Source organism: Plecotus auritus (genome assembly GCF_963455305.1).
Source record: "Plecotus auritus genome assembly, chromosome: 1".
NCBI lineage: Eukaryota > Metazoa > Chordata > Mammalia > Chiroptera > Vespertilionidae > Plecotus > Plecotus auritus.
This window is the reverse complement of record NC_137770.1, coordinates 150,234,797-150,254,372: the sequence shown is the minus strand read 5'-3', so window position 1 is coordinate 150,254,372 and position 19,576 is coordinate 150,234,797. Positions and strand designations below refer to the sequence as shown.

The 19,576-nt window shown below is 39.0% G+C and overlaps 1 protein-coding gene across 4 annotated transcripts in view; it reads right to left on the bottom strand.

Annotated features, from left to right (window-relative positions):
• Positions 1–19,576, bottom strand: part of NMT2 (N-myristoyltransferase 2) — a 94,252-nt gene that overhangs the window by 18,870 nt on the left and 55,806 nt on the right. For all 4 annotated transcript variants that reach the window (XM_080650404.1, XM_080650406.1, XM_080650403.1 and 1 more), the window contains 3 exons: positions 18,750–18,920; positions 16,895–17,003; positions 5,932–6,102 (listed from right to left, as the gene is read on the bottom strand). In XM_080650404.1, the coding sequence (XP_080506530.1) occupies positions 5,932–6,102; positions 16,895–17,003; positions 18,750–18,920 (451 nt within the window). The remainder of the gene's footprint in view (positions 1–5,931; positions 6,103–16,894; positions 17,004–18,749; positions 18,921–19,576) is intronic.

Below are 19,576 nucleotides of genomic sequence, written 5' to 3'. Positions count from 1 at the left end.
AGACACATTATAATTAAAATGGGAAAGCTTAAAGGCAAAGAGAGAACATTGAAAGCCACAAGAGAAAGACAGTTAGTTCCCTACAAGAGAGCTCCCATAAGACTGTCAGCTGATTTCTTAACAGAAACATTTCAGGAAATAAGGGATTGGCATGAAATATTCAAAGTGATTAAAAGCAAGGACATACAATCAAGACTACTTTACCCAGCAAGGCTATCATTTAAACTTGAAGGAGAAATAAAGAGCTTCCCACTTTTCTCTGACTTCTTAGTTAACCAAAGCAGCCCAGCCTAGGCTCATTTCCCCGCCTAGGCTCATTTCCCCACCTAGTCTCTCTCCTGTTGCTTCTTCTATGCTAGGCCTTCTCTTGTTTGACTGTGCCAGCTTTAATAAACATCCCCTAAAAATAAAATGAATGAATGAATGAATGAATGAATGAAAATGGTTAAATGCTCCAAACAAAAGGACACAGGGTAGCTGAATGGATAAGAAAACAAGACCCACATATATGCTGTTTACAAGAGACCCACGCCAGAACAAAAGATACATACAAACTAAAAGTAAAGGGATGGAAAAAGATATTTCATGCAAATGAAAGGAAAAAGCTGGGGTACCAATAGTTGTATCTGACCAAACAGATTTTAAAACAATGATTATAGTAAGAGACAAAGAAGGACATTACATAATGATAAAGGGAACAATCCAACAAGAGGATACAGCCTTTGTGAACATTTATGTACCCAACACAGAAGCACCTAAGCAAATCCTGATGGACATAAAGAGATTAACAGTAATACAGTCATCATAGGGGATTTTTTAACACCCCATTGACATCAATGGATAGATCTTGCAGATAGAAAATCAACAAGGAAATAGTGGCCTTAAATGACATACTAGATCAGGTGGATTTAATTAATATCTTCAGAGCATTTCACCCCAAAAGCAGCAGAATACACGTATTTCTTATGTGCATTTTCTAGGACAGACCTCATGTTAGGACACAAAACAAATCTCAATAAATATAGGATTGAAATTATATCAAGCATCTTCTCTGAACATAATGGTATGAAACTAGAAAGCAATCATAAAAAAACCACGAAGAACACACAAAAAACATGAAGGCTAAACAATATGTTACTAAACAAGGCATGGGTTAACAATAAGATCAAGGAAGAAATTAAGATACCTTGAAACAAATGAAAATGAGAACACAACAACCCCAAATCTATAGGACACAGTGAAAGCAGTCCTCGGAGGGAAATTAATAGCATTACAGGCCTGTTGGAAGCCGCCCATTGTCCTCACTAGCAGAGAGGTATGGACAAGGGGCCCAGAAGGCTGGTCAACCTTGAAGCTCTGAAAGGTCAGAGCCAACCACCCACTGTTTAGTTGAGACAATGGTACGGTAGCTAAAGCTTTTAGCCACCTTTTAGTCTTATGTAAATCTTTGCTGATGGGCTATCATTGGAATTGCCTGCCTAAAGTTTATGGGTGTATCCCATAGTCTTAATAAAAGGGATAGCAAGGCCAGAGCAGGGTGAAGTCCTTCCCCTTGAGTTGGGCTCCCGCCTGGTCCCCAATATTTCCAAATTAATATTTTCTAGTCCCTTTCATTTGTGTGCGGCCTCCTCCAGAGCCCAAACCCTGAACCACGCGGGATGTGGGGGGGACATTCGCACAGGCCTACCTCAAGAAAAAAGAAAATTCTCAATAAACAATCTAACTTTACACTTAAAGGAAATTTCAAAAGATCAATGAAACCATGAGTTGGTTCTTTGCAAAGATAAACAAGATTGACAAACCTTTCATCAGATTCATCAAGAAAAAAAGAGAGAACCCAAATAAAATCAGAAATGAAAGAGAAGTAACAAGTGACTCTACAGAAATAAAAAGGATAGTAGGAAACATTATGAACAACTATATGCCAACAAATTAGATAATGTGGACTAAGTGGATAAATTCCTGAAATATATAATCTTAAACTGAATAAGGAAGAATCAGAGAATCTGAATAGGCATATTACAACTAGTGAAATTGAAGCAGTAATCAAAAAACTCGCAACAAACAGAAGTCCTGGACTGGATAGCCTCACAGGTAAGTTTTACCAAACATTCAAAGAAGAACTAAGTCCTATTTTTCTCAAACAATTCCAAAAAATTCAAGAGGAGGGAAGACTCCCAAGCTAACTTTATGAGGCCAGCATTAAACTAATTCCAAAACCAGATAGACACTACAAAGGAAGAACATAGATGAACATAGATGCATAAATCCTCAATAAAATATTAGCAAACCGTATCCAGAAGTACATTAAAAAGATCATACACCATGATCAAGTGGGATTTATTCCAGGGATGCAAAATTGGTACAATATCCACAAATCAATTAGCCTGATACACACCACATAAACAAAATGAATGATTAAAATGACATGATCATATCAATAGATGTAGAAAAATCATTTGATAAAATCCAGCACCCATTTGTGATAAAAACTCAGCAAAGTGGGAATAGAGGCAACATACCTCAACATAATAAAGGCCATATATGACAAACCCACAGACAGCACCATAGTAAAAAATTAGAAGTGTTTCCCTTTCGATGAGGAACAAGACAGGGATGTCTGCTTTTACCACTCTTATTCAACACTAGTGGCCCGGAGCATGAAATTTGTGCATGGGGCGGGGGGGGGGGGGGGTCGGTTTCCCTCAGCCCAGCCTGCACCCTCTCCAATCGGACATCCCTCTTGCAATCTGAGACTGCTGACTCCTAACCACTCACCTGCCTGCCGGCCTGATCTCGCCCCCAAGTGCCCTCCCCTGCCAGCCTGATCGCCCCTAACTGCCTCTGCCTTGCCCACCACCATGACTTTGTCCAGTAGGAAGTTGGATGTCCAGAAGATGGCTGGTTGACCTGGGCTAAGTAGCATATTATCATCCTTTTATTAGTATAGATAGATTATATAGAATAGGATTGCTTAAATGGTGGGGGGGGGGTCGGAGGGAGAGAGCATTTTTCAGCAGGAGGAGATGCTCTTGGCAGACAAAAACACATAATCCCTGTATCTGGACTGATAGCCAGCCATATGCAGTATACTGCCAAACCGGTCATTAAAAAATTGAACTGCTTTCTTACACCTTACACCAAACAGTTGTTGCCCTTAAAACCCCTCCTCAGCCCCCACCTTAGGTTCTGCCTTTGCAGTTCACCCAGAATAGGTTCTGATTGGTCGGTTTCTATGCCAGTCAATGTCAGAAGCTCCACCTCCTGGACAGCCATTGGCTCCTCTCAGGTCACCCAGATTTGGTTCTGATTGGTCAGTTTCTATGCCAGTCAGCATCAAAAGCTCAGCTGCCTGGGCAGCCATTAGCTCCTCACAGTTCACCCAGATTTGGTTCTGATTGCCAGTCAGTGACTCCAGGCCTGATCAGAGAGGCAGGGCTGATCAGCAGCCCCCGCAGAGGCCCAGAGAGAAAGAGAGGCAAGGGCTGATGAACAGCTTCCACGGAGGCTATGGATCAGACCCTGCTTCTCTCTCCAGGCCTTTCTCTAGGCCTGATCTGCAGCCCCCTCGGCAGTCAGTGCTGGGTCGCCACAGCAACCCAGCACTGACTGCAGGACTGACTTCCAGTCGGTCAAGCCTTTGGTCGTTTTGGACATTACAGACCCTAAGTTTTTATATATTAGGATAGTACTGGAAGTCCTAGACACAACAATCAGACAGGAAGAAGAAATAAAAGGTATCCCAATAGAAAAGGAAGAAGTAAAACTGTTATTATTTGCACATGACATGATACCATATATAGAGAACCCTACAGAGTCCATCAAAAAACTATTAGAACTGCCCTAACCATCATGGATCAGTGGTTAGAGTGCTGGCTCATGCACTGAAGGGTTGAGGGTTTAATTCCCGTTCAAGGGCATGTACCTGGGTTGCAGGTTAGATCCCCAGCGGGGGAACACACAGGAGGCAACCAATCGATGTATCTCTCTCATATCGATGTTTCTCTTTCTTGCTCTCTCTCTCTCTCCCTCCCTCCCTTCCACTCCAGCTTAAAAAAAAATCAATAGAAAAAATATCCTAGGGTGAAGATTAACAACAACAACAAAAAAGACCAATGGATTTTAATCTAACAGTAACAAAAGTTCATTAATATGATTTGAGATACATAATATCCACAATTACCTGAAAAGGCTATTAAAATACTCATTCTTTTTCATATCTCCAGTACTCTGTGTGAAGGATTTTTTTCATATACTTCAATTAAAATAATATATCACAATAGTCTGAATGCAGAAGATGTGAGAACCCAGTTGTCTTCTATTAAGTCAGACATTTAAGAAGAGACTTGCAATAATATAATACAATATAATTCTTTTCACTAATTTTGTTACTTTGAAAAAGTTATTTGTCATACAAAATATGTCATTTAGGTAAAATGTAATGGGTTTACTATTGTTATACGGTCATTAAATAATAGATTTTTTCCAATTATTTCTTGTTTTTCTTTTTTTACTGAGATATAATTGACGTATAACATTATATTAATTTCATATGAACAATATAATTTGATATATGTGTATATTATGAAATGATCACTACAATAAGTCTACTTAATATCCATCACCTCACATAGTTACAAGTTTTTTTTCTCTTGATGAGAACTTTTAAGATCTACTCTCTTGGCAACTTTCAAATATACAATACAGTATCATAACTATAATTACTATGCTGTACATTACATCCCCAGGACTCACTTATTTTATAACTGGAAGTTTTTACCTTTAACCACTTTCACCCATTCCCCTCTTCCCACCTCTGACAACCAATAATCTGTTATCTGTGCCTATGAGATTGTTTTGTTTTTAAAGATTCCTTATATAAGTGACATTATATATGGTATTTGGCTTTGTCTGACTTACAAAATAATATTTAAAATTTGTTTTAATTTTGAATACAGTATATATTTGTAGATATAATACACAAAAATAAAAAGCTCAATAATTCTTAAAAGAATAAAGGAGTCCTGGGATAAAAAAAACAAAAAAACTTTGAGAACTGCTGCTCTGGAGAAACTTACACAAGTGCATAAAGATTTGTACACAAAGATATCCACTCCAGCACTGTTTCAGAAATAAACGTTTAAAAACAAAGACTGCTCAATTGTTTTTCAGAAATGTCCTCTGAATTCACTCTGTCTACTCCTACCATTACTGCCCTAACTTGGCCGTAATTTTACATGCAGACAATGCCTGACAATGCTGAAAATACACTTCCAGCTCAATTCTCACAACAAATAGTGAATGGATCGCTACAGTACCTCTTCGCTCCTTTCTCTCCTCCAGGTACTTACCAGTTTAAATCCCAACTTCTCAACTTCACCTTACTTCAACCAAAAGAGCTTCTAAGCGAAGTAGCATCTGCACAACAAATTCTAAGCTTTTGAAAATATGGTTTAAAAATCACTATGTTAAACTCATCTAACCAATAATCAGAAAATCTAAACTGTTACTTTTCCTTCCTTCATTTGAACAAGGAGGGTTGAATTAAGTGGCTTAATCTCAACCAAATGCAGTTCAGTTCCAGTTTTGCAAAACCAAAGGAATATTAAACTTTGGAATGTATCTATCACAAAGGAGGTCATCCAAATTGGCTTTTTTTTTGCAAAATAAGAAAAGCAATTAATAACATCAGTAGCAACAGAAAAGTATAGTGATTTCCCATTCATAAGTAGTAAAAGTGTGCTTTTATCTAAGTAATGGAAGCTGTAAGAAGAAAACCTGGTTCTAGCAGGGTGAGCAGAAATCTGGTATAGAAGCGGCAAGTCATGGAGGAAGAGGAAAGATGGCACTGTGTGATCCTCCTGGAAAATGGACTCAGTGGCATATAGTATCTTCATATTTCTCTGAACCATCATATCATCTCATCTTTACCTCCACTACAAACGTGTCAATAATGTGCTCCTGGGGGAGGAACCAGTGGGCTACGTCCTCTTCATCCATCACCGGGGCAAGGTGAAACTGCTCCAGGTAACTGTTGGTTAATTCTCGAATTGCTTTGACATCTCTCGGTTCCATTGGTCTCAAGCCTGAAGTCTTTGTCACCTTGTTAGAGTGAAAACAAAACCAATTGAGAAGTTTAAATACAGAGAAGTAAAAAGCACTTTGTGCTAACCTGTGATCTGCAGAACAGCTGTATCAGTGTCACAGAGAAGCCTGTTGAAACTGCAGACTCTTGGCCTTGCCCCAGACTTATCAGGTCAGAATCTGCAAGTTACCAAGCTTCCCTGGTAATTTGTATACACATTAAAGTTTGAGAAGCACTAAGTTAGAATATATGCTAGACCAGTGGTCAGCAAACTCATTGGTCAACAGAGCCAAATATCAACAGTACAATGATTGAAATTTCTTTTGAGAGCCAAATTTTTTAAACTTAAACTTCTTCTAATGCCACTTCTTCAAAATAGACTCGCCCAGGCCGTGGTATTTGTGGAAGAGCCACACTCAAGGGGCCAAAGAGCCGCATGTGGCTCACGAGCCGCAGTTTGCCAACCACAGTGCTAGACCATGTGTTGTACCTTATCTCTGTGTGCCAGGTCTTTGTTCAATATTGCCCAGGACACAAACAAAGTCAAAGGAACACTCCAAGTTGATGTGTATACCAATGCCAAGAATTTTAGCAGCCTACACGGTAGGGCAGAGCAAGCTCAGCATGTGTTCTGGAGTATTGGGCTTTAACACTGCCTTGTCTGACAGTCTGAAAACACAGCTGAAAAGAGTTGAGAAACTTATTTTATTCAATGGCCTGTGATAAGGATGTAGCTATTTTATTCCCATGAGCAACAAAAATGAAATAATATTGATCAGAATGGGAAGGAAAGTGTTTTAATAGCCAAGATTTTTCTGAAGGCAAATGGCTGGCTGCCAAGGACTGTTTGGTCCTCCCAGCAATCTTTTGATTAAGGGTGATCAGAATATGCATTTGAGTCCTTTCTTCCAAAGTGTCACAATTTTTCCATTAGGTCACAGGAATAAACCTAAAGGTCAGGACATTTGGATTTGTTCAACTTCCTATCCTGACAAGAGCTCCAGACATCACTTAGCTCTCTAGGAACTGTCTAGACACCAGGACTCTTAAACCTAGAAGTGAAAAACCCACTCCATTTGCTAGTTTGTACAAACAAAACACTGAAAACTTAGAAATACAATTTCATTTTCCCAGTTTACTTGATTTTTTTTTTTGAAGAAGTAGTGGATACATTTAAGTGATAACTTGTATTGCTATTCTACCTTTTCCATCTTAATTATTTCTAAATATATGAAAATTAAAAGCTGCCTCTACTGGTAAAATTAGATTGGTAGTATGGCAGAAGCACAGGTGGAAAATAGGTTTTCATCTGCATGCAGCTCTGTTTGATGTTAGTTGTGCTGCAGTTTCTAAGGCTCTGTGACAAAGAATGCTGATTGATTATTGATTGGGGGGGAGAAGATGGCAGGTGCGTTCTTTGTATTTACAGACCTGATAGTTCTTCGCTGAGTATTTACTATGCACAACTCAGTTGTGATTTATGTAACCCATAAATACATAGTAATGCAGCTAAAACAGTTTAATAGTCAAAACTGAAAGAATTTAAGTCCTTAACATTTAATAGAGAACCTGTACTTCTAGCTTTTTGTGGATCTCAAAGCCAAAGGACAAGAAATCTCCAGGTCCCAGTTTCCAATCCTAGGCTAATCCTTCAGGTAAGCAGGGCAATAACAGCTTAAATATGTGTTGAATGAATTCCTATGTTTTGTATCACCATCATTTACAAATCGAGGTGAAGGCTACAAACATGGAAAAAAGTCACCATTGGCTTAGTAAAGATGACACTTCTGTGGCGTGGCATTTATATGCAAACCAGGTGTGAAATTACATTTTTCTTTTGTTTCCCCCTAAGCCAATTTTAGTATTGGTAGCATTTTTAGACTGCACTTCATGGGAAGAGGGAACCTATGTGTTTCCAAATACTGTTAAATGTAATAAATATATATTTCTAAATGCTAGTCAGAAGAGCAAAACCTTATAGGATACATACTGCAGTCATTAATAAACAAGATTATTTTCTGCTATGAGGATGACTTTGGAAATTTTAAATAGCCTTTCTCAATATTAGACATTTTTCTTTTGTTACTGGTTCAGTAACAACAATACCAAGCACTTAGCTTTATCAATGAAAGCAACAGGACACGTGATATGTTAATAGAGAACATTCAGAAATGAAGAAAAGGCTTGCCGGCTTCTCTCTAAAGCAAAACATTCTTCTGCAGCATAGCTGTCACGCATTCAATATTGACACTGCGAAATCACCGAAGTCCACATCCTGAAAGCAACTGTTAGCCTCCCCTTCATACTAGAAAAGGTTATTGCGTACTTCCATAGAGCTTTACTAATGTGGTTATATCCAACCATATTTGTCATACTAGAAGTTAAATTAGAAATTTTAAAACAAAAGAATATATAAGGCTCTCATGTTGAGTGATGTGAGAGGAATGGCGGTGTGAGAGCGCACCTTGTTCTTTCCCCCTGAAATTTCAACAAGTTAACCAACTATAATTCAACAAAGAAATCCCTACTTAACACAGACACACACCTGAGAGACCTGCACATTGAAACATCAAAAGATGGGCATCTGGAAATAGAGGGAGAGATGAGAAGGGAGGAAAGTGCACCCGGTCCGCAGATGCAGCCCTGCAGCTGGGAACTCTCGGCTCAGCTGATAGATTCAAAGTACAAGGGTGAAAAACGATTCTCCAAGCAAATAACATCCACAGAAAAGCACATGTAGCCATACTTATATCTGACAAAATAGATTTAAAGATAATAAGAGACAAAGATGGACACTTTATAATGATAAAGGGGACACTACATCAAGAAAACATAAGACTTCTTAATATATATGCATCCAACCAGGGAGCACTGAAATATATAAAACAACTACTCACAGAAGTAAAGGGAGAAACAGATCAAAACACAATCATAGTTGGGGATCTTAATACTCCTTTACAGCTCTAGAAAGATCAAATAAAGAAATATTGGCCTTAAATAAAACACTAGACCAAATGGACATAATTGACATTTACAGAACCTTTCATCCCAAGTGCATATAGAGCATTCTTAAGAATAGACCATATATTAGGTCACAAAACTAGCATCAATTAATTCAAGAAGATTGAAATTATACCAAGCATATTCTCTGACGACAATGCCTTGAAATTAGAAATCAACTGCAAAATGGAAGTAAAGAAACCCACAAATACATGGAGCTTAAACAACATACTATTAAAAATGACTGGGTCAAATAAGAAATAAAAGATGAGATCATAAGATACATAGAGACAAATGAGAATGACAATACAACATGTCAAAAAATCTGGGATGCAGGGAAAGCAGTAATAAGAGGGAAGTGTATATCATTATAGGCCTATCTCAAGAAATAAGAGAAATCCTAAGTAAACAACCTAACATTACACCTTATAGAACTAGAAAACGAAAAACAAAAGCAACCCAAAGTCAGCAGAAGAAAGGATATAATAAAAATCAGAGCAGAATTGAATGAAATAGACAACAAAAAGACTATATAAAAAAATAACACGACAAAGAGCTGGTTCTTTGAAAAGATTAATGAAATTGACAAACCCCTAACTAGACTCACTAAGGAAAAAAGGAAGAACCATATAAACAAAATCAGAAATGAGAGAGGAGAAATTACCACAGACATCACAGATATACAAAGGATATTAGAATATTATGAAACATTATATGCCACCAAATTCAATAACCAGAACCGTGGTCGGTGAACTGCGGCTCACGAGCCACATGCGGCTCTTTGGCCCCTTGAGTGTGGCTCTTCCACAAAATACCACGGCCTGGGTGCATCTATTTTGAAGAAGTGGCATTAGAAGAAGTTTAAGTTTAAAAAATTTGGTTCTCAAGAGAAATTTCAATCGTTGTACTATTGATATTTGGCTCTGTTGACTAATGAGCTTGCCGACCACTGACCTAGAAGAAATGTGTAAGTTTCTAGATATAACCATCCTAGACTGAATCATGGAGAATTGGAAAAATTAAATAGAACAGTCAGCAGTGAGGAAATTAAAACAACCATAAAAAAATTCCATTTTCAATTCCAACCAAAAGAATAAAATACCTAGGAATAAACTTAACAAAGACCGTGAAAGATTTATATACTGAAAACTACAAAGCATTATTAAAAGAGATTGAAAAAGACACAATAAAATGGAAAAATATCCTGTGTTCATGGATTGGAAGGATCAACATAGTTAAAATGGCCATATTACCCAAAGCAATATACAGATTTAATGCAATCCCCATCAAAATTCCAATGTCATTTTTTAAAGAAATAGAATGAGAAACCACAAAAGACCCCAAATAGCCAAAGCAATCCTAAGAAAAAAGAACTGGAGGTAACATGCTACCGGACTTCAAATTATACTACAGAGCTACAATAATCAAATCGGCATGGTATTGGCAGAGAAACAGACACACATCTCAGTGGAACAGAAGGGAGAGCCCAGCTATAAAACCATATGTATATGGACAGATAATTTTTGACAAAGGATCCAGAAATACACAATGGAGTAAAGACAATCTCTTCAATAAATGGTGCTGGGAAAACTGGAACGCCACATGCAAATGGATGAAACTGGATTACAGTTTGTCTTTATATACAAAAATTAATTCAAAATGAATCAAAGACCTAAATATAAGACCCAAAACAATAAGTTACATAGAAAAAAATATAGGTACCAAACTATGGACCTTGGTCATAGAGAACATTTTATGAACTTGACCCCAAAGGCAAGGGAAGTAAATGTAAAAATAAATGAATGGGACTATATCGAACTAAAAAGCTTCTGCACAGCAAAAGAAACTGACAACAAAACAAAGAGGTAGCCAACCAGATGGGACATGACATTTACAAACAGTAGCTCTGACAAAGGTTTAATTTCCACAATATATAAAGAACTCATAAAACTCAACATCAAATAAATAAACAAACAACAACCCAATCAAAAAGTGGACAGAGGACTTGAAAATACACCTCTCCCAAGAAGACATACAAACAGCCAACAGATATATGAAAAGATGTTCAACCTCACTGGCATTAGGAAAATATAAATTAAAACTACAATGAGATACCACCTCACACCTGTTAGAGTGGCCATTACCAATAAGACAAACAACAACAAATGTTGGAGAGGTTGTGGAGAAAAGGGAGCCCTCATTCACTGCTGGTGGTAATGTAGACTGGTACAACCACTATGGGGAGATTCCTAAAAATATTAAGAATAGAGCTACCATACGAGCCAGCAATCCCTCTCCTGGGTTTATACCCGAAAAACTCAAAATCATGTATTTGCAAAGATATATGCACACCTATGTTCATTGCATCATTATTCATGGTGGCCAAGACATGAAAACAACCAAAGTGTCCCGTGATAGAGGACTGGATAAAGAAGACATGGTACATATACACAATGGAATACTACTCAGCCATAAGGAAGGGTGAAACACGCCATGTGTAACAACATGGATGGACCTTGAGAACATTATGCTAAGTGAGATAAGTTGGTCAGGAAAAGCTAAGAACCATACGTTTTCACTCATATGTGGGATATAAAACTGAAACTCGTGAACACAAACAGCATGGGTGACTGCCAGAGGGAAGGGGGTGGGGAATAGGGGGTCTTAATATATTGTGACAGGAGATTTGACTTTGGGTGGTGGACACACAGTGCCATATACAGATCTTGTAACACAGAAGCCCACACCTGAAACCTATATATTCATATCAACCACTTCCAGAACTGTTACCTCAAGTCTCTGAAGGTTGGAAAACTGGGTAGTAGGATGTAGAAACACAGTGAAACAGTAAGCCTGGGCAAATAGTCAGGAGAAAGTATATAAGCTTAGCAATTTATAAGCACTTCCAAGTTTTCACACAAGCAGTAAAGCAGAAGAGAACAGACTAGTCAGCTATAAAAGGTCCTAAGAAACGGGGAGAATATTTACTTTTGCTGACCAACAATGGCTTATGGATCTCAGGGCCTAAACTTGCTTCTTTCTGACATTGTGAAGTTACATACTCTTCAAAAAAAAAAAAAATCTAGAGAAGCATGAAATAAAATTTAAAATGTAAACCAGAAACACTCAAATTATAGCTGTTGTCTTTAGGAAGAGATGGGAAGAACACAAAACCTAGATAAAAATGGTAACTTTGGCATAATCTGAAAGAGTGAAGCGGTAATGTTTTCTGAGTGTTCAATAAAACACAAAAACTATTTTCTAGTAACTGAGAAAATCTTAAATTTCATCAGCAAATTCTATATCTCAATCAGACTTACTTTTCCACAGTCCAACTAATATGCATTACTCATTGGACTCTGTATATGAAATGTGTGTAACATCTGCTTATAAGGGCATAAGGAAATAAAGCTCAGAGTCTATCAAAAAACAGAAGCAGTGTTGTATGTCAAACTATGAGGCATGTCTGTTTTAGAGGCAAGATTCCAGAGTGGAGATGTAAGCAGTGATTATGGTTATTTATTTGATTAAAAAAAGGAGCAGTAGAACACTAAACACTAAAAAAAAAAAAAAATCGTCTACTGCTACTAAATCTAGAACATCTTTTGTGTCTTCACATGTCTTCACAAGCGTGTCCTTGCAACACAGCAGAAAGCTGGGAGATTAATCTGAATCCTGTTCTTTATCTGTTTTTAAAAAATCTGACAAAAAGAATCTAATTTTGTTTGGAAATGCTCAACACCAAACTAAAAACAAACCAGCATTTAAAGGGTAGAGAAATGCATTACTCTTGGAAAAACCTCAGTATTTGAGTTAGCAGTAGTTAATGGCATGGGCTCCTGGATAGTTCTGTCCTAACTTTAAACTGGGCAAATGAGTCTAGTGTTTCCATGTCCTCTTTTACAAAACAGGGAAAGGGACCTGCCTGCCTATGACTGTTCTAAATAAATAAATGAGACTACAGATGCGCAATGTCTAGCATGATGCTGGCCACAATGAATGTTAACTTGTATTCAGAAGTCTACGAAAAAGACATAAAGCAGCACCGTAAGCAGAAACAGTAATAATGAATCAGAAAATAAGACATCCACAGAGCAAAAAGTTGCATTCAACAAAGTTGTTCTCTTCAGGCTTAATAATACAAACCTATTCTTAAATGACACGATTGCTAACGGTGGCAGCATCTATCTGAGCCCGTGAGGGAGGAGGTCTGCTGTATGCTGCATTGTCCAGTTTCTAACTCAAGAGACTGCTGTCGGCACCTTCCAATTTTCCAAATTCTGTACTTTCATCTCTTCTACCCCCTCTTTTTTTCTCATTTATTTACTCTTTATCTTTCTTCCCTTCTCTATGACTGGAACGTGCCAATGAGAGCTGTTTGGACCTGGACAATCGTCCTTTCCTGTCTTAACCTACACTCTAATGTCTATACAGAGAGACATTTGGTAGGACTGAGCAATGATGCCCCCCACAAGAGGTTGTTAGAATTGATGGCAGAAGCAAAGAGATCTAACAGGCAAAAAATGGAAGTCTGAGGCCTGCATCCCAAGACCACCACTTACTAATGACACTCCCTAAGTGTCAAACTTCACAAGCCTCAGTCTTTTCATCTGTAAAATGGGGATAAGAAGTACCAACTTCAAAAGGTTAATTGTAAGAATCCTATCCTATATAATAAAACCCTAATATGCAAATCGACCACACAGTGGAACAGTATGATGTGCACTGACCACCGGGGGCAGACTCTCAATGTAGGAGCTGCCCCCTGGTGGTCAGTGCACTCCCACAAGGGGAGCACCGCTTAGCCAGAAGCCTGGCTCACAGCTGGGGAGAGCCTCTCCCGCCTCCGCTGCAGGTGGGCGGTAAGGAGTAAGGGGTCCCGGACTGTGAGAGCCCTGGACTGCGAGTGGGATGTCTGACTGCAGGCCTAAGCTGGCAGATGGACATCCCCCAAGGGGTCCCGGACTGTGAGAGGGCACAGGCAGGGTTGAGGGACGCCCCCTGCAGTGCATGAATTTCGTGCACCGGGCCTCTAGTATACTGAATAACATATGTGAGAACCCTTTATAAACTTTAGTTTATTGGGGAAATAAAAACCAATTCCTGACAGTGACTTTTACCAACTGTTATTTGTGTTGATTCTTGTTCAAAAACATAAAGGCTAATGGACAAAGTCAAGTCAAAATACTGTTAGTAGCTCAAATTCTAATCATCCTGAATAAGCCCATGATAGGTACTAAAACTCCTTATTCTTTATTCTATTTTGGGCAACCTACATGTAAGTGGACGCTTTCCTTAGATACAAACTAGAGTGCCTTAGTCAACAAGCTGAAATCTGGGGAGACCAAAGTAGAAGAGCATTAGCCTCTAGTGAAAAAGCAGGCATGCTTCAAGTTTTAAATTCAACTCACAGGTAGCAAAGCAGTTAACAACTGGCAAGGGGGACGTTGAGAATGAACAGTGACTACAGAGGGCGTGTTTCATCTCAGCTGGGTGTGGTGCCCTTTTTTATCACTGCCATCTGTGCCCCTGTGACTGTGTCCCTCAGTTGCTCTGGGTCTTGGCCATTTCCATAAACTGTTTCTAGTTTCAAAAGAATCAGTAGCCCTAACTGGTTTGGCTCAGTGGATAGAGCGTCAGCCTGCGGACTGAAAGGTCCCAGATTCGATTCCGGTCAAGGGCATGTACCTTGGTTGCGGGCACATCCCCAGTAGGAGGTGTGCAGCAGGCAGCTGATCGATGGTTCTCTCTCATCAATGTTTCTAACTCTCTATCCCTCTCCCTTCCTCTCTGTAAAAAATCAATAAAATATATTTTAAAAAAAAAGAATCAGTAAATATTGATTGTCATGACAACAGTGTGACCTCTCTGAACATCTTCCTATTTCTTCATTTCCTTTTTGCCCCATAGCTTGAGAGGCCTGCTCCTTCCTCCCTAGGTTGTGTGCACCCTCCTTCTTCATGTCACCGTTTTTTATTTCCATCTGCCCTGATCTACACTGCCCCTCCCTGCTAGGCTTCACAGAGAGACAGTGAGCTCATTAGTTCAAGCCCCACTTCTGTAACAACAGCTAAGACAGAGAGAAGAACATGCTTCTGATCCCGCTGCCAAGTCATGAAACCCAAGAATGATGACCCTGACACTTCCAACACCCGCTTTCCTTCACCTCCACTTCTGTCCTTATTAAATTCTGCCTAAGGTCAGACATTAGGTGATTCTCGTCTATTATCAGAAAAAAGACATCAATTCTGCAGCCACTGATGACCTGCATTTGGCAAACACACAACTGGCCAAAAGGCAAAAAGAACTGGAGTGTGCTACACCCAGAATGGCCACAGTTAGAGGGGAACATGGCTATATTCTACATGACTCCCTCAACCAAGATAAAATACCAACTGAACTGCTTTGTAAATACCCCCCAAATAGAATAACTCTGAAGAAATCAAACTTCAAACAAAAGACCCCCGCTGTGGCAGAGAGGTTCTAGGTGGCCTCCTGGTACTCACACCCTTGGGATCCACTCCTCCCAAGTGCGGGTGGACCTGTGACTGGTGTCTAACCAATGGAACGTGGCGATGGCGACTGTATGTCACTGTTGTGAATTGGGAGTAAGGTTCTAACGCCCATCTGGTAGGAGAGTCTCTATGGATGCTCTCCTCACTGGTTTTGATGAACAAGCTGCCACGTTGTAAGTCCCCGTGGGGAGAATCCCATGCGGCAAAGAACTGATGGCGGTTAGGGTGGATAGTCAGCAAGGAACCGAGCCCTCGTCCAGCTGCCTGAAAGGAACTCAAGCCTGACAACAGCCATGTGAGCTTGGACGTGGATCCATCCCTGCAGGTTTCCAGGTGAGACCTGGCTGACACCTTGGTGGCAGCTTCATGAGAGACCCTGAAGCAGAGGCCTCAGCTAGCTGTGCCTTCATTCCTGACCCACAGAACTGGGAGACAGTAAGTGTATTGTTTTAAGCTGCTACATTTGTAGTCATTTGTTACACAGCAATAGATAATACACCATCCAAGCCAAGATGGTAAACATTTAAATTTTTACAATGGAATGTTACTCAGCAATAAAAAAGAATGAAATGTTGCCATTTGCAACAACATGGATGGACCTAGAAAGTATTATGATAAGTGGAATAGTCAGAGAAAGACAAATACCGTATGATTTCACTTATATGTAGAATCTAAAAAGAAAGCCAATAACAAATGAATAAATTAAACAAAACAGCTTAGCTATAGAAATAAGCTGATGTTTGCCAAAGTGGAGAGTGTTGAGGGGATGGATGAAATTAAAACAAAAAGTTTAAATAAGAACAAATACATTTTCCCCTATTAAAATACAGACAATATTTCATGTTGGGAATTTGCTAGTTTAAAAAGATGATAATTTATTTATAAGACATTATTTTCTCTCCCAGATCTCTCCTTTTAACCTTATTCCTTAGTTCTATTGCATTAAGATTTCATCAGAAGCCTGAAACTTTTCTTCCTTTTTACTTAACAAACCATAAATACTCAAAATTTCAAAACTTACGTCTTGAGTTTAATCCCATCCAACCAAAAACTGAAGAACTTAGACTTAAAAAAACAAATTGGTATTTCCAAGTGAACTCCCTTATTTTTCCTTGCCCCTGAATTCTATGCAGACCTTTTAGCTACCTATTCATATCTTCAGATACACAAGTCAGGTTTTTAGTATATGTGCTGCCGAAGAGAGCACACAAGTCAGGTTTTTAGACCCCTGAAAATAATTCTTTTCTACATTGAAAGTTTCAGTCTTGAAAAACTGAAAATTGTTTTTACTTACATCTGGAAGTCTGTACAGCTTCATTGTTCTCTGTAAAGTCATATTTCTACTCAAGTGAGAAAATTTCACTTCTACCAATTTTCTGGGGTTTAGTGATCGATGCCAGTATCTGGAATACAATAAAGTTTCAAAGTCGGACTAATTTCTCTGACTCTCCAAATTTTTACTCTGTCTAGCTAAGCTGTGGTAGAACATTTAATGAATACTTATGTTATGCCTGGCATAATGCTGGATGTGGTCCCTCTTCCAATGCAATTATTTTATCTATCATTTTTTTCCTCTACAGTACGTCCTGCATCCCTAGTTATGTTCCTCGTAGTTTGTGATCTTTCATCTCTTTCAGTATAGAGGTATCTTAAAATTTTAACAGTCTTTTAATAATGACCAGTTTGGCCCTGACCAGTTTGGCTCAGTGGATAGAGTGTCGCCCTGAAGATTCAAGGGTCCCAGGTTCGATTCTGGTCAAGGGCATATACCTTGGTTGTGGACACATACCCAGTAGGGAGTGTGCAGGAGGCAGCTGACCGATGTTTCTCTCTCATAGATGTTTCTCTCTATCCCTCTCCCTTCCTCTCTGTAAAAAAACAATGAAGTATATTTAAAAAAATAATAATGACCAGTTTGCAAGTATTTCATAACCATCCCTGATTCTATAGAAAGCAACCCAAAAGTTTAAAACTTGAAAATATTCACCCTAAATTAGTAGAGCCTTCATATTTATCTAACAACCAACCAATAAAACAATTTTCTCTCTCTCTCTCTCTTTTTTTTTTTTTTAAAGTTGGTTCCAGAGAGGGAAGAAGATGGAGGGAGAGAGAGAGAAGCATTGATCAGTTGTCTCCCATACACACCCTGACGGGGGACTAAACCCGCAACCTGGCCATGTGCTCCAACTGGGAATCGAACTGGCGACCTTTGGTGCACAGGACAACACCCAACCAATTGAGCCACACCAACCAGGGCAAGAAAACAACTTTTCGAGAAACTAGCTTGAATTTCTTACGTGTTCACAGTTTAGGTATTGGGCTAAATGATTTGCATTAACATGTACCTGTAAGTACCAAGAGCTACCCGATTGCGCCACAAGAGCTCAAATATGCACCTGTGAAGTCTTATTTATCCTATTTATTTATGAATAATTTCATAGGACATGGTAATTGTATGGCTTAATTTTTTTATACTATGTTTACCTAAAGTTTCATTTTATTCGAATAAATGAAAATAGTGGAGGGAGAGAAATTGATTCTTCAGCAACAGATTAGTCAAGTGACAATCCGACACTCAATTTTCTCCCTGAATTAACCTCTGAAAGCTTGGTAAGAGCAGACTGAGTCATAGGCTTTTTTACCAGACATTTGGAATAGCAATGCAGAGCATGGTATAAGACTGAGTGTTAGAGGAGAAAAGGAAATGGTACCACCCTGGATATTTCCACATCACGATGCCCGGGGTTTCTCTATGTGTTTTTCCTGTAATGTATACAATTATGGCATAACTGGGTCACCCACATGCAGAATCTGATAAGATGTTGCTCTGTATATAATGCAATCCCCAGGACCCCTGAGAGGTGCCTCAACCAGACCAGACCTTCCAGTCTTTCAAATGGAAGAGACACTGAAATACAGCTCCAGATCATTGGCATACAAGTAGCTATGGTAACTGGAAAGAAGACTGGATTAAGTGGTTCTTGCTTCCAGTCTCCATCTCTGCTATCAACCAACTACATAATCACGGGTTCAGCCAAAATCCCTCTGAGCTACATAACTCACAAGTGAAAATAACACTTCTAGCAACAGGGTGGGAAGGCTCAATGCTTAGGTACAGGTAAGATGCAAGGTAAGGGTGTTGCTATTACCTGCAAGTGGCCACTGGCTTCGGAAGAACAACGCCAGCAGTATAAACGGCCTGGAAAATCCCTTCCAGGTTCACCCTCCTAGTTATTTCTCGAATTAACACTGGGGCTACCCGTTTTGATCTCAATTTTTTATGAACACAAAGAAAGTTGATTTCGACCATCTTCTTCACACTAAGAAATAAAGAAAATCAGAGCAAACATAAGATGAACATGTTTTTTAAAATAAGACAACACCCATAAAATTTCAAAGAATAAAAACTGAAAGACCTCCTTATATATAATATTAAAGAAATATATTCTTTCCTCTAGGTATTTCACAAATTCAGATCGATATGCTATTTCCCATATACCCCTACTTTATAACTCTAGAATACAGAGATGCAAACCTCTTATTCTAAATAAATTTTAGAACTTTGGTCTTCTATAGAAGTTTTTGGTTTAGAAATTGGACCTGAGGTGCTTCAGAGTTTCTCTAATTGTTTTTCCTGTAATGTATACAATTATGGCATCACTGGTCACCCACACGCAGAAACTGATAAGATGTTGCTCTAGATATAATGCAATCCCCGGGACCCTGAAAGGTGCCTCGACCAGACCAGACCTGGTGCTATTCTGGGCTACACTAAACCTTCTAGAGCAGGGGTGGGCAAACTTTTTGACTCGAGGGCCACAATGGGTTCTTAAACTGGACTGGAGGGCCGGAACAAAAGCATGGATGGAGTGTTTGTGTGAACTAATATAAATTCAAAGTAAAGGAGTGGAGGGGAGAGCAAGAGAACCCTCCGCTCTTTTGGCTCCTTGGGCCGGATAGAACAGCCAACCGCGGG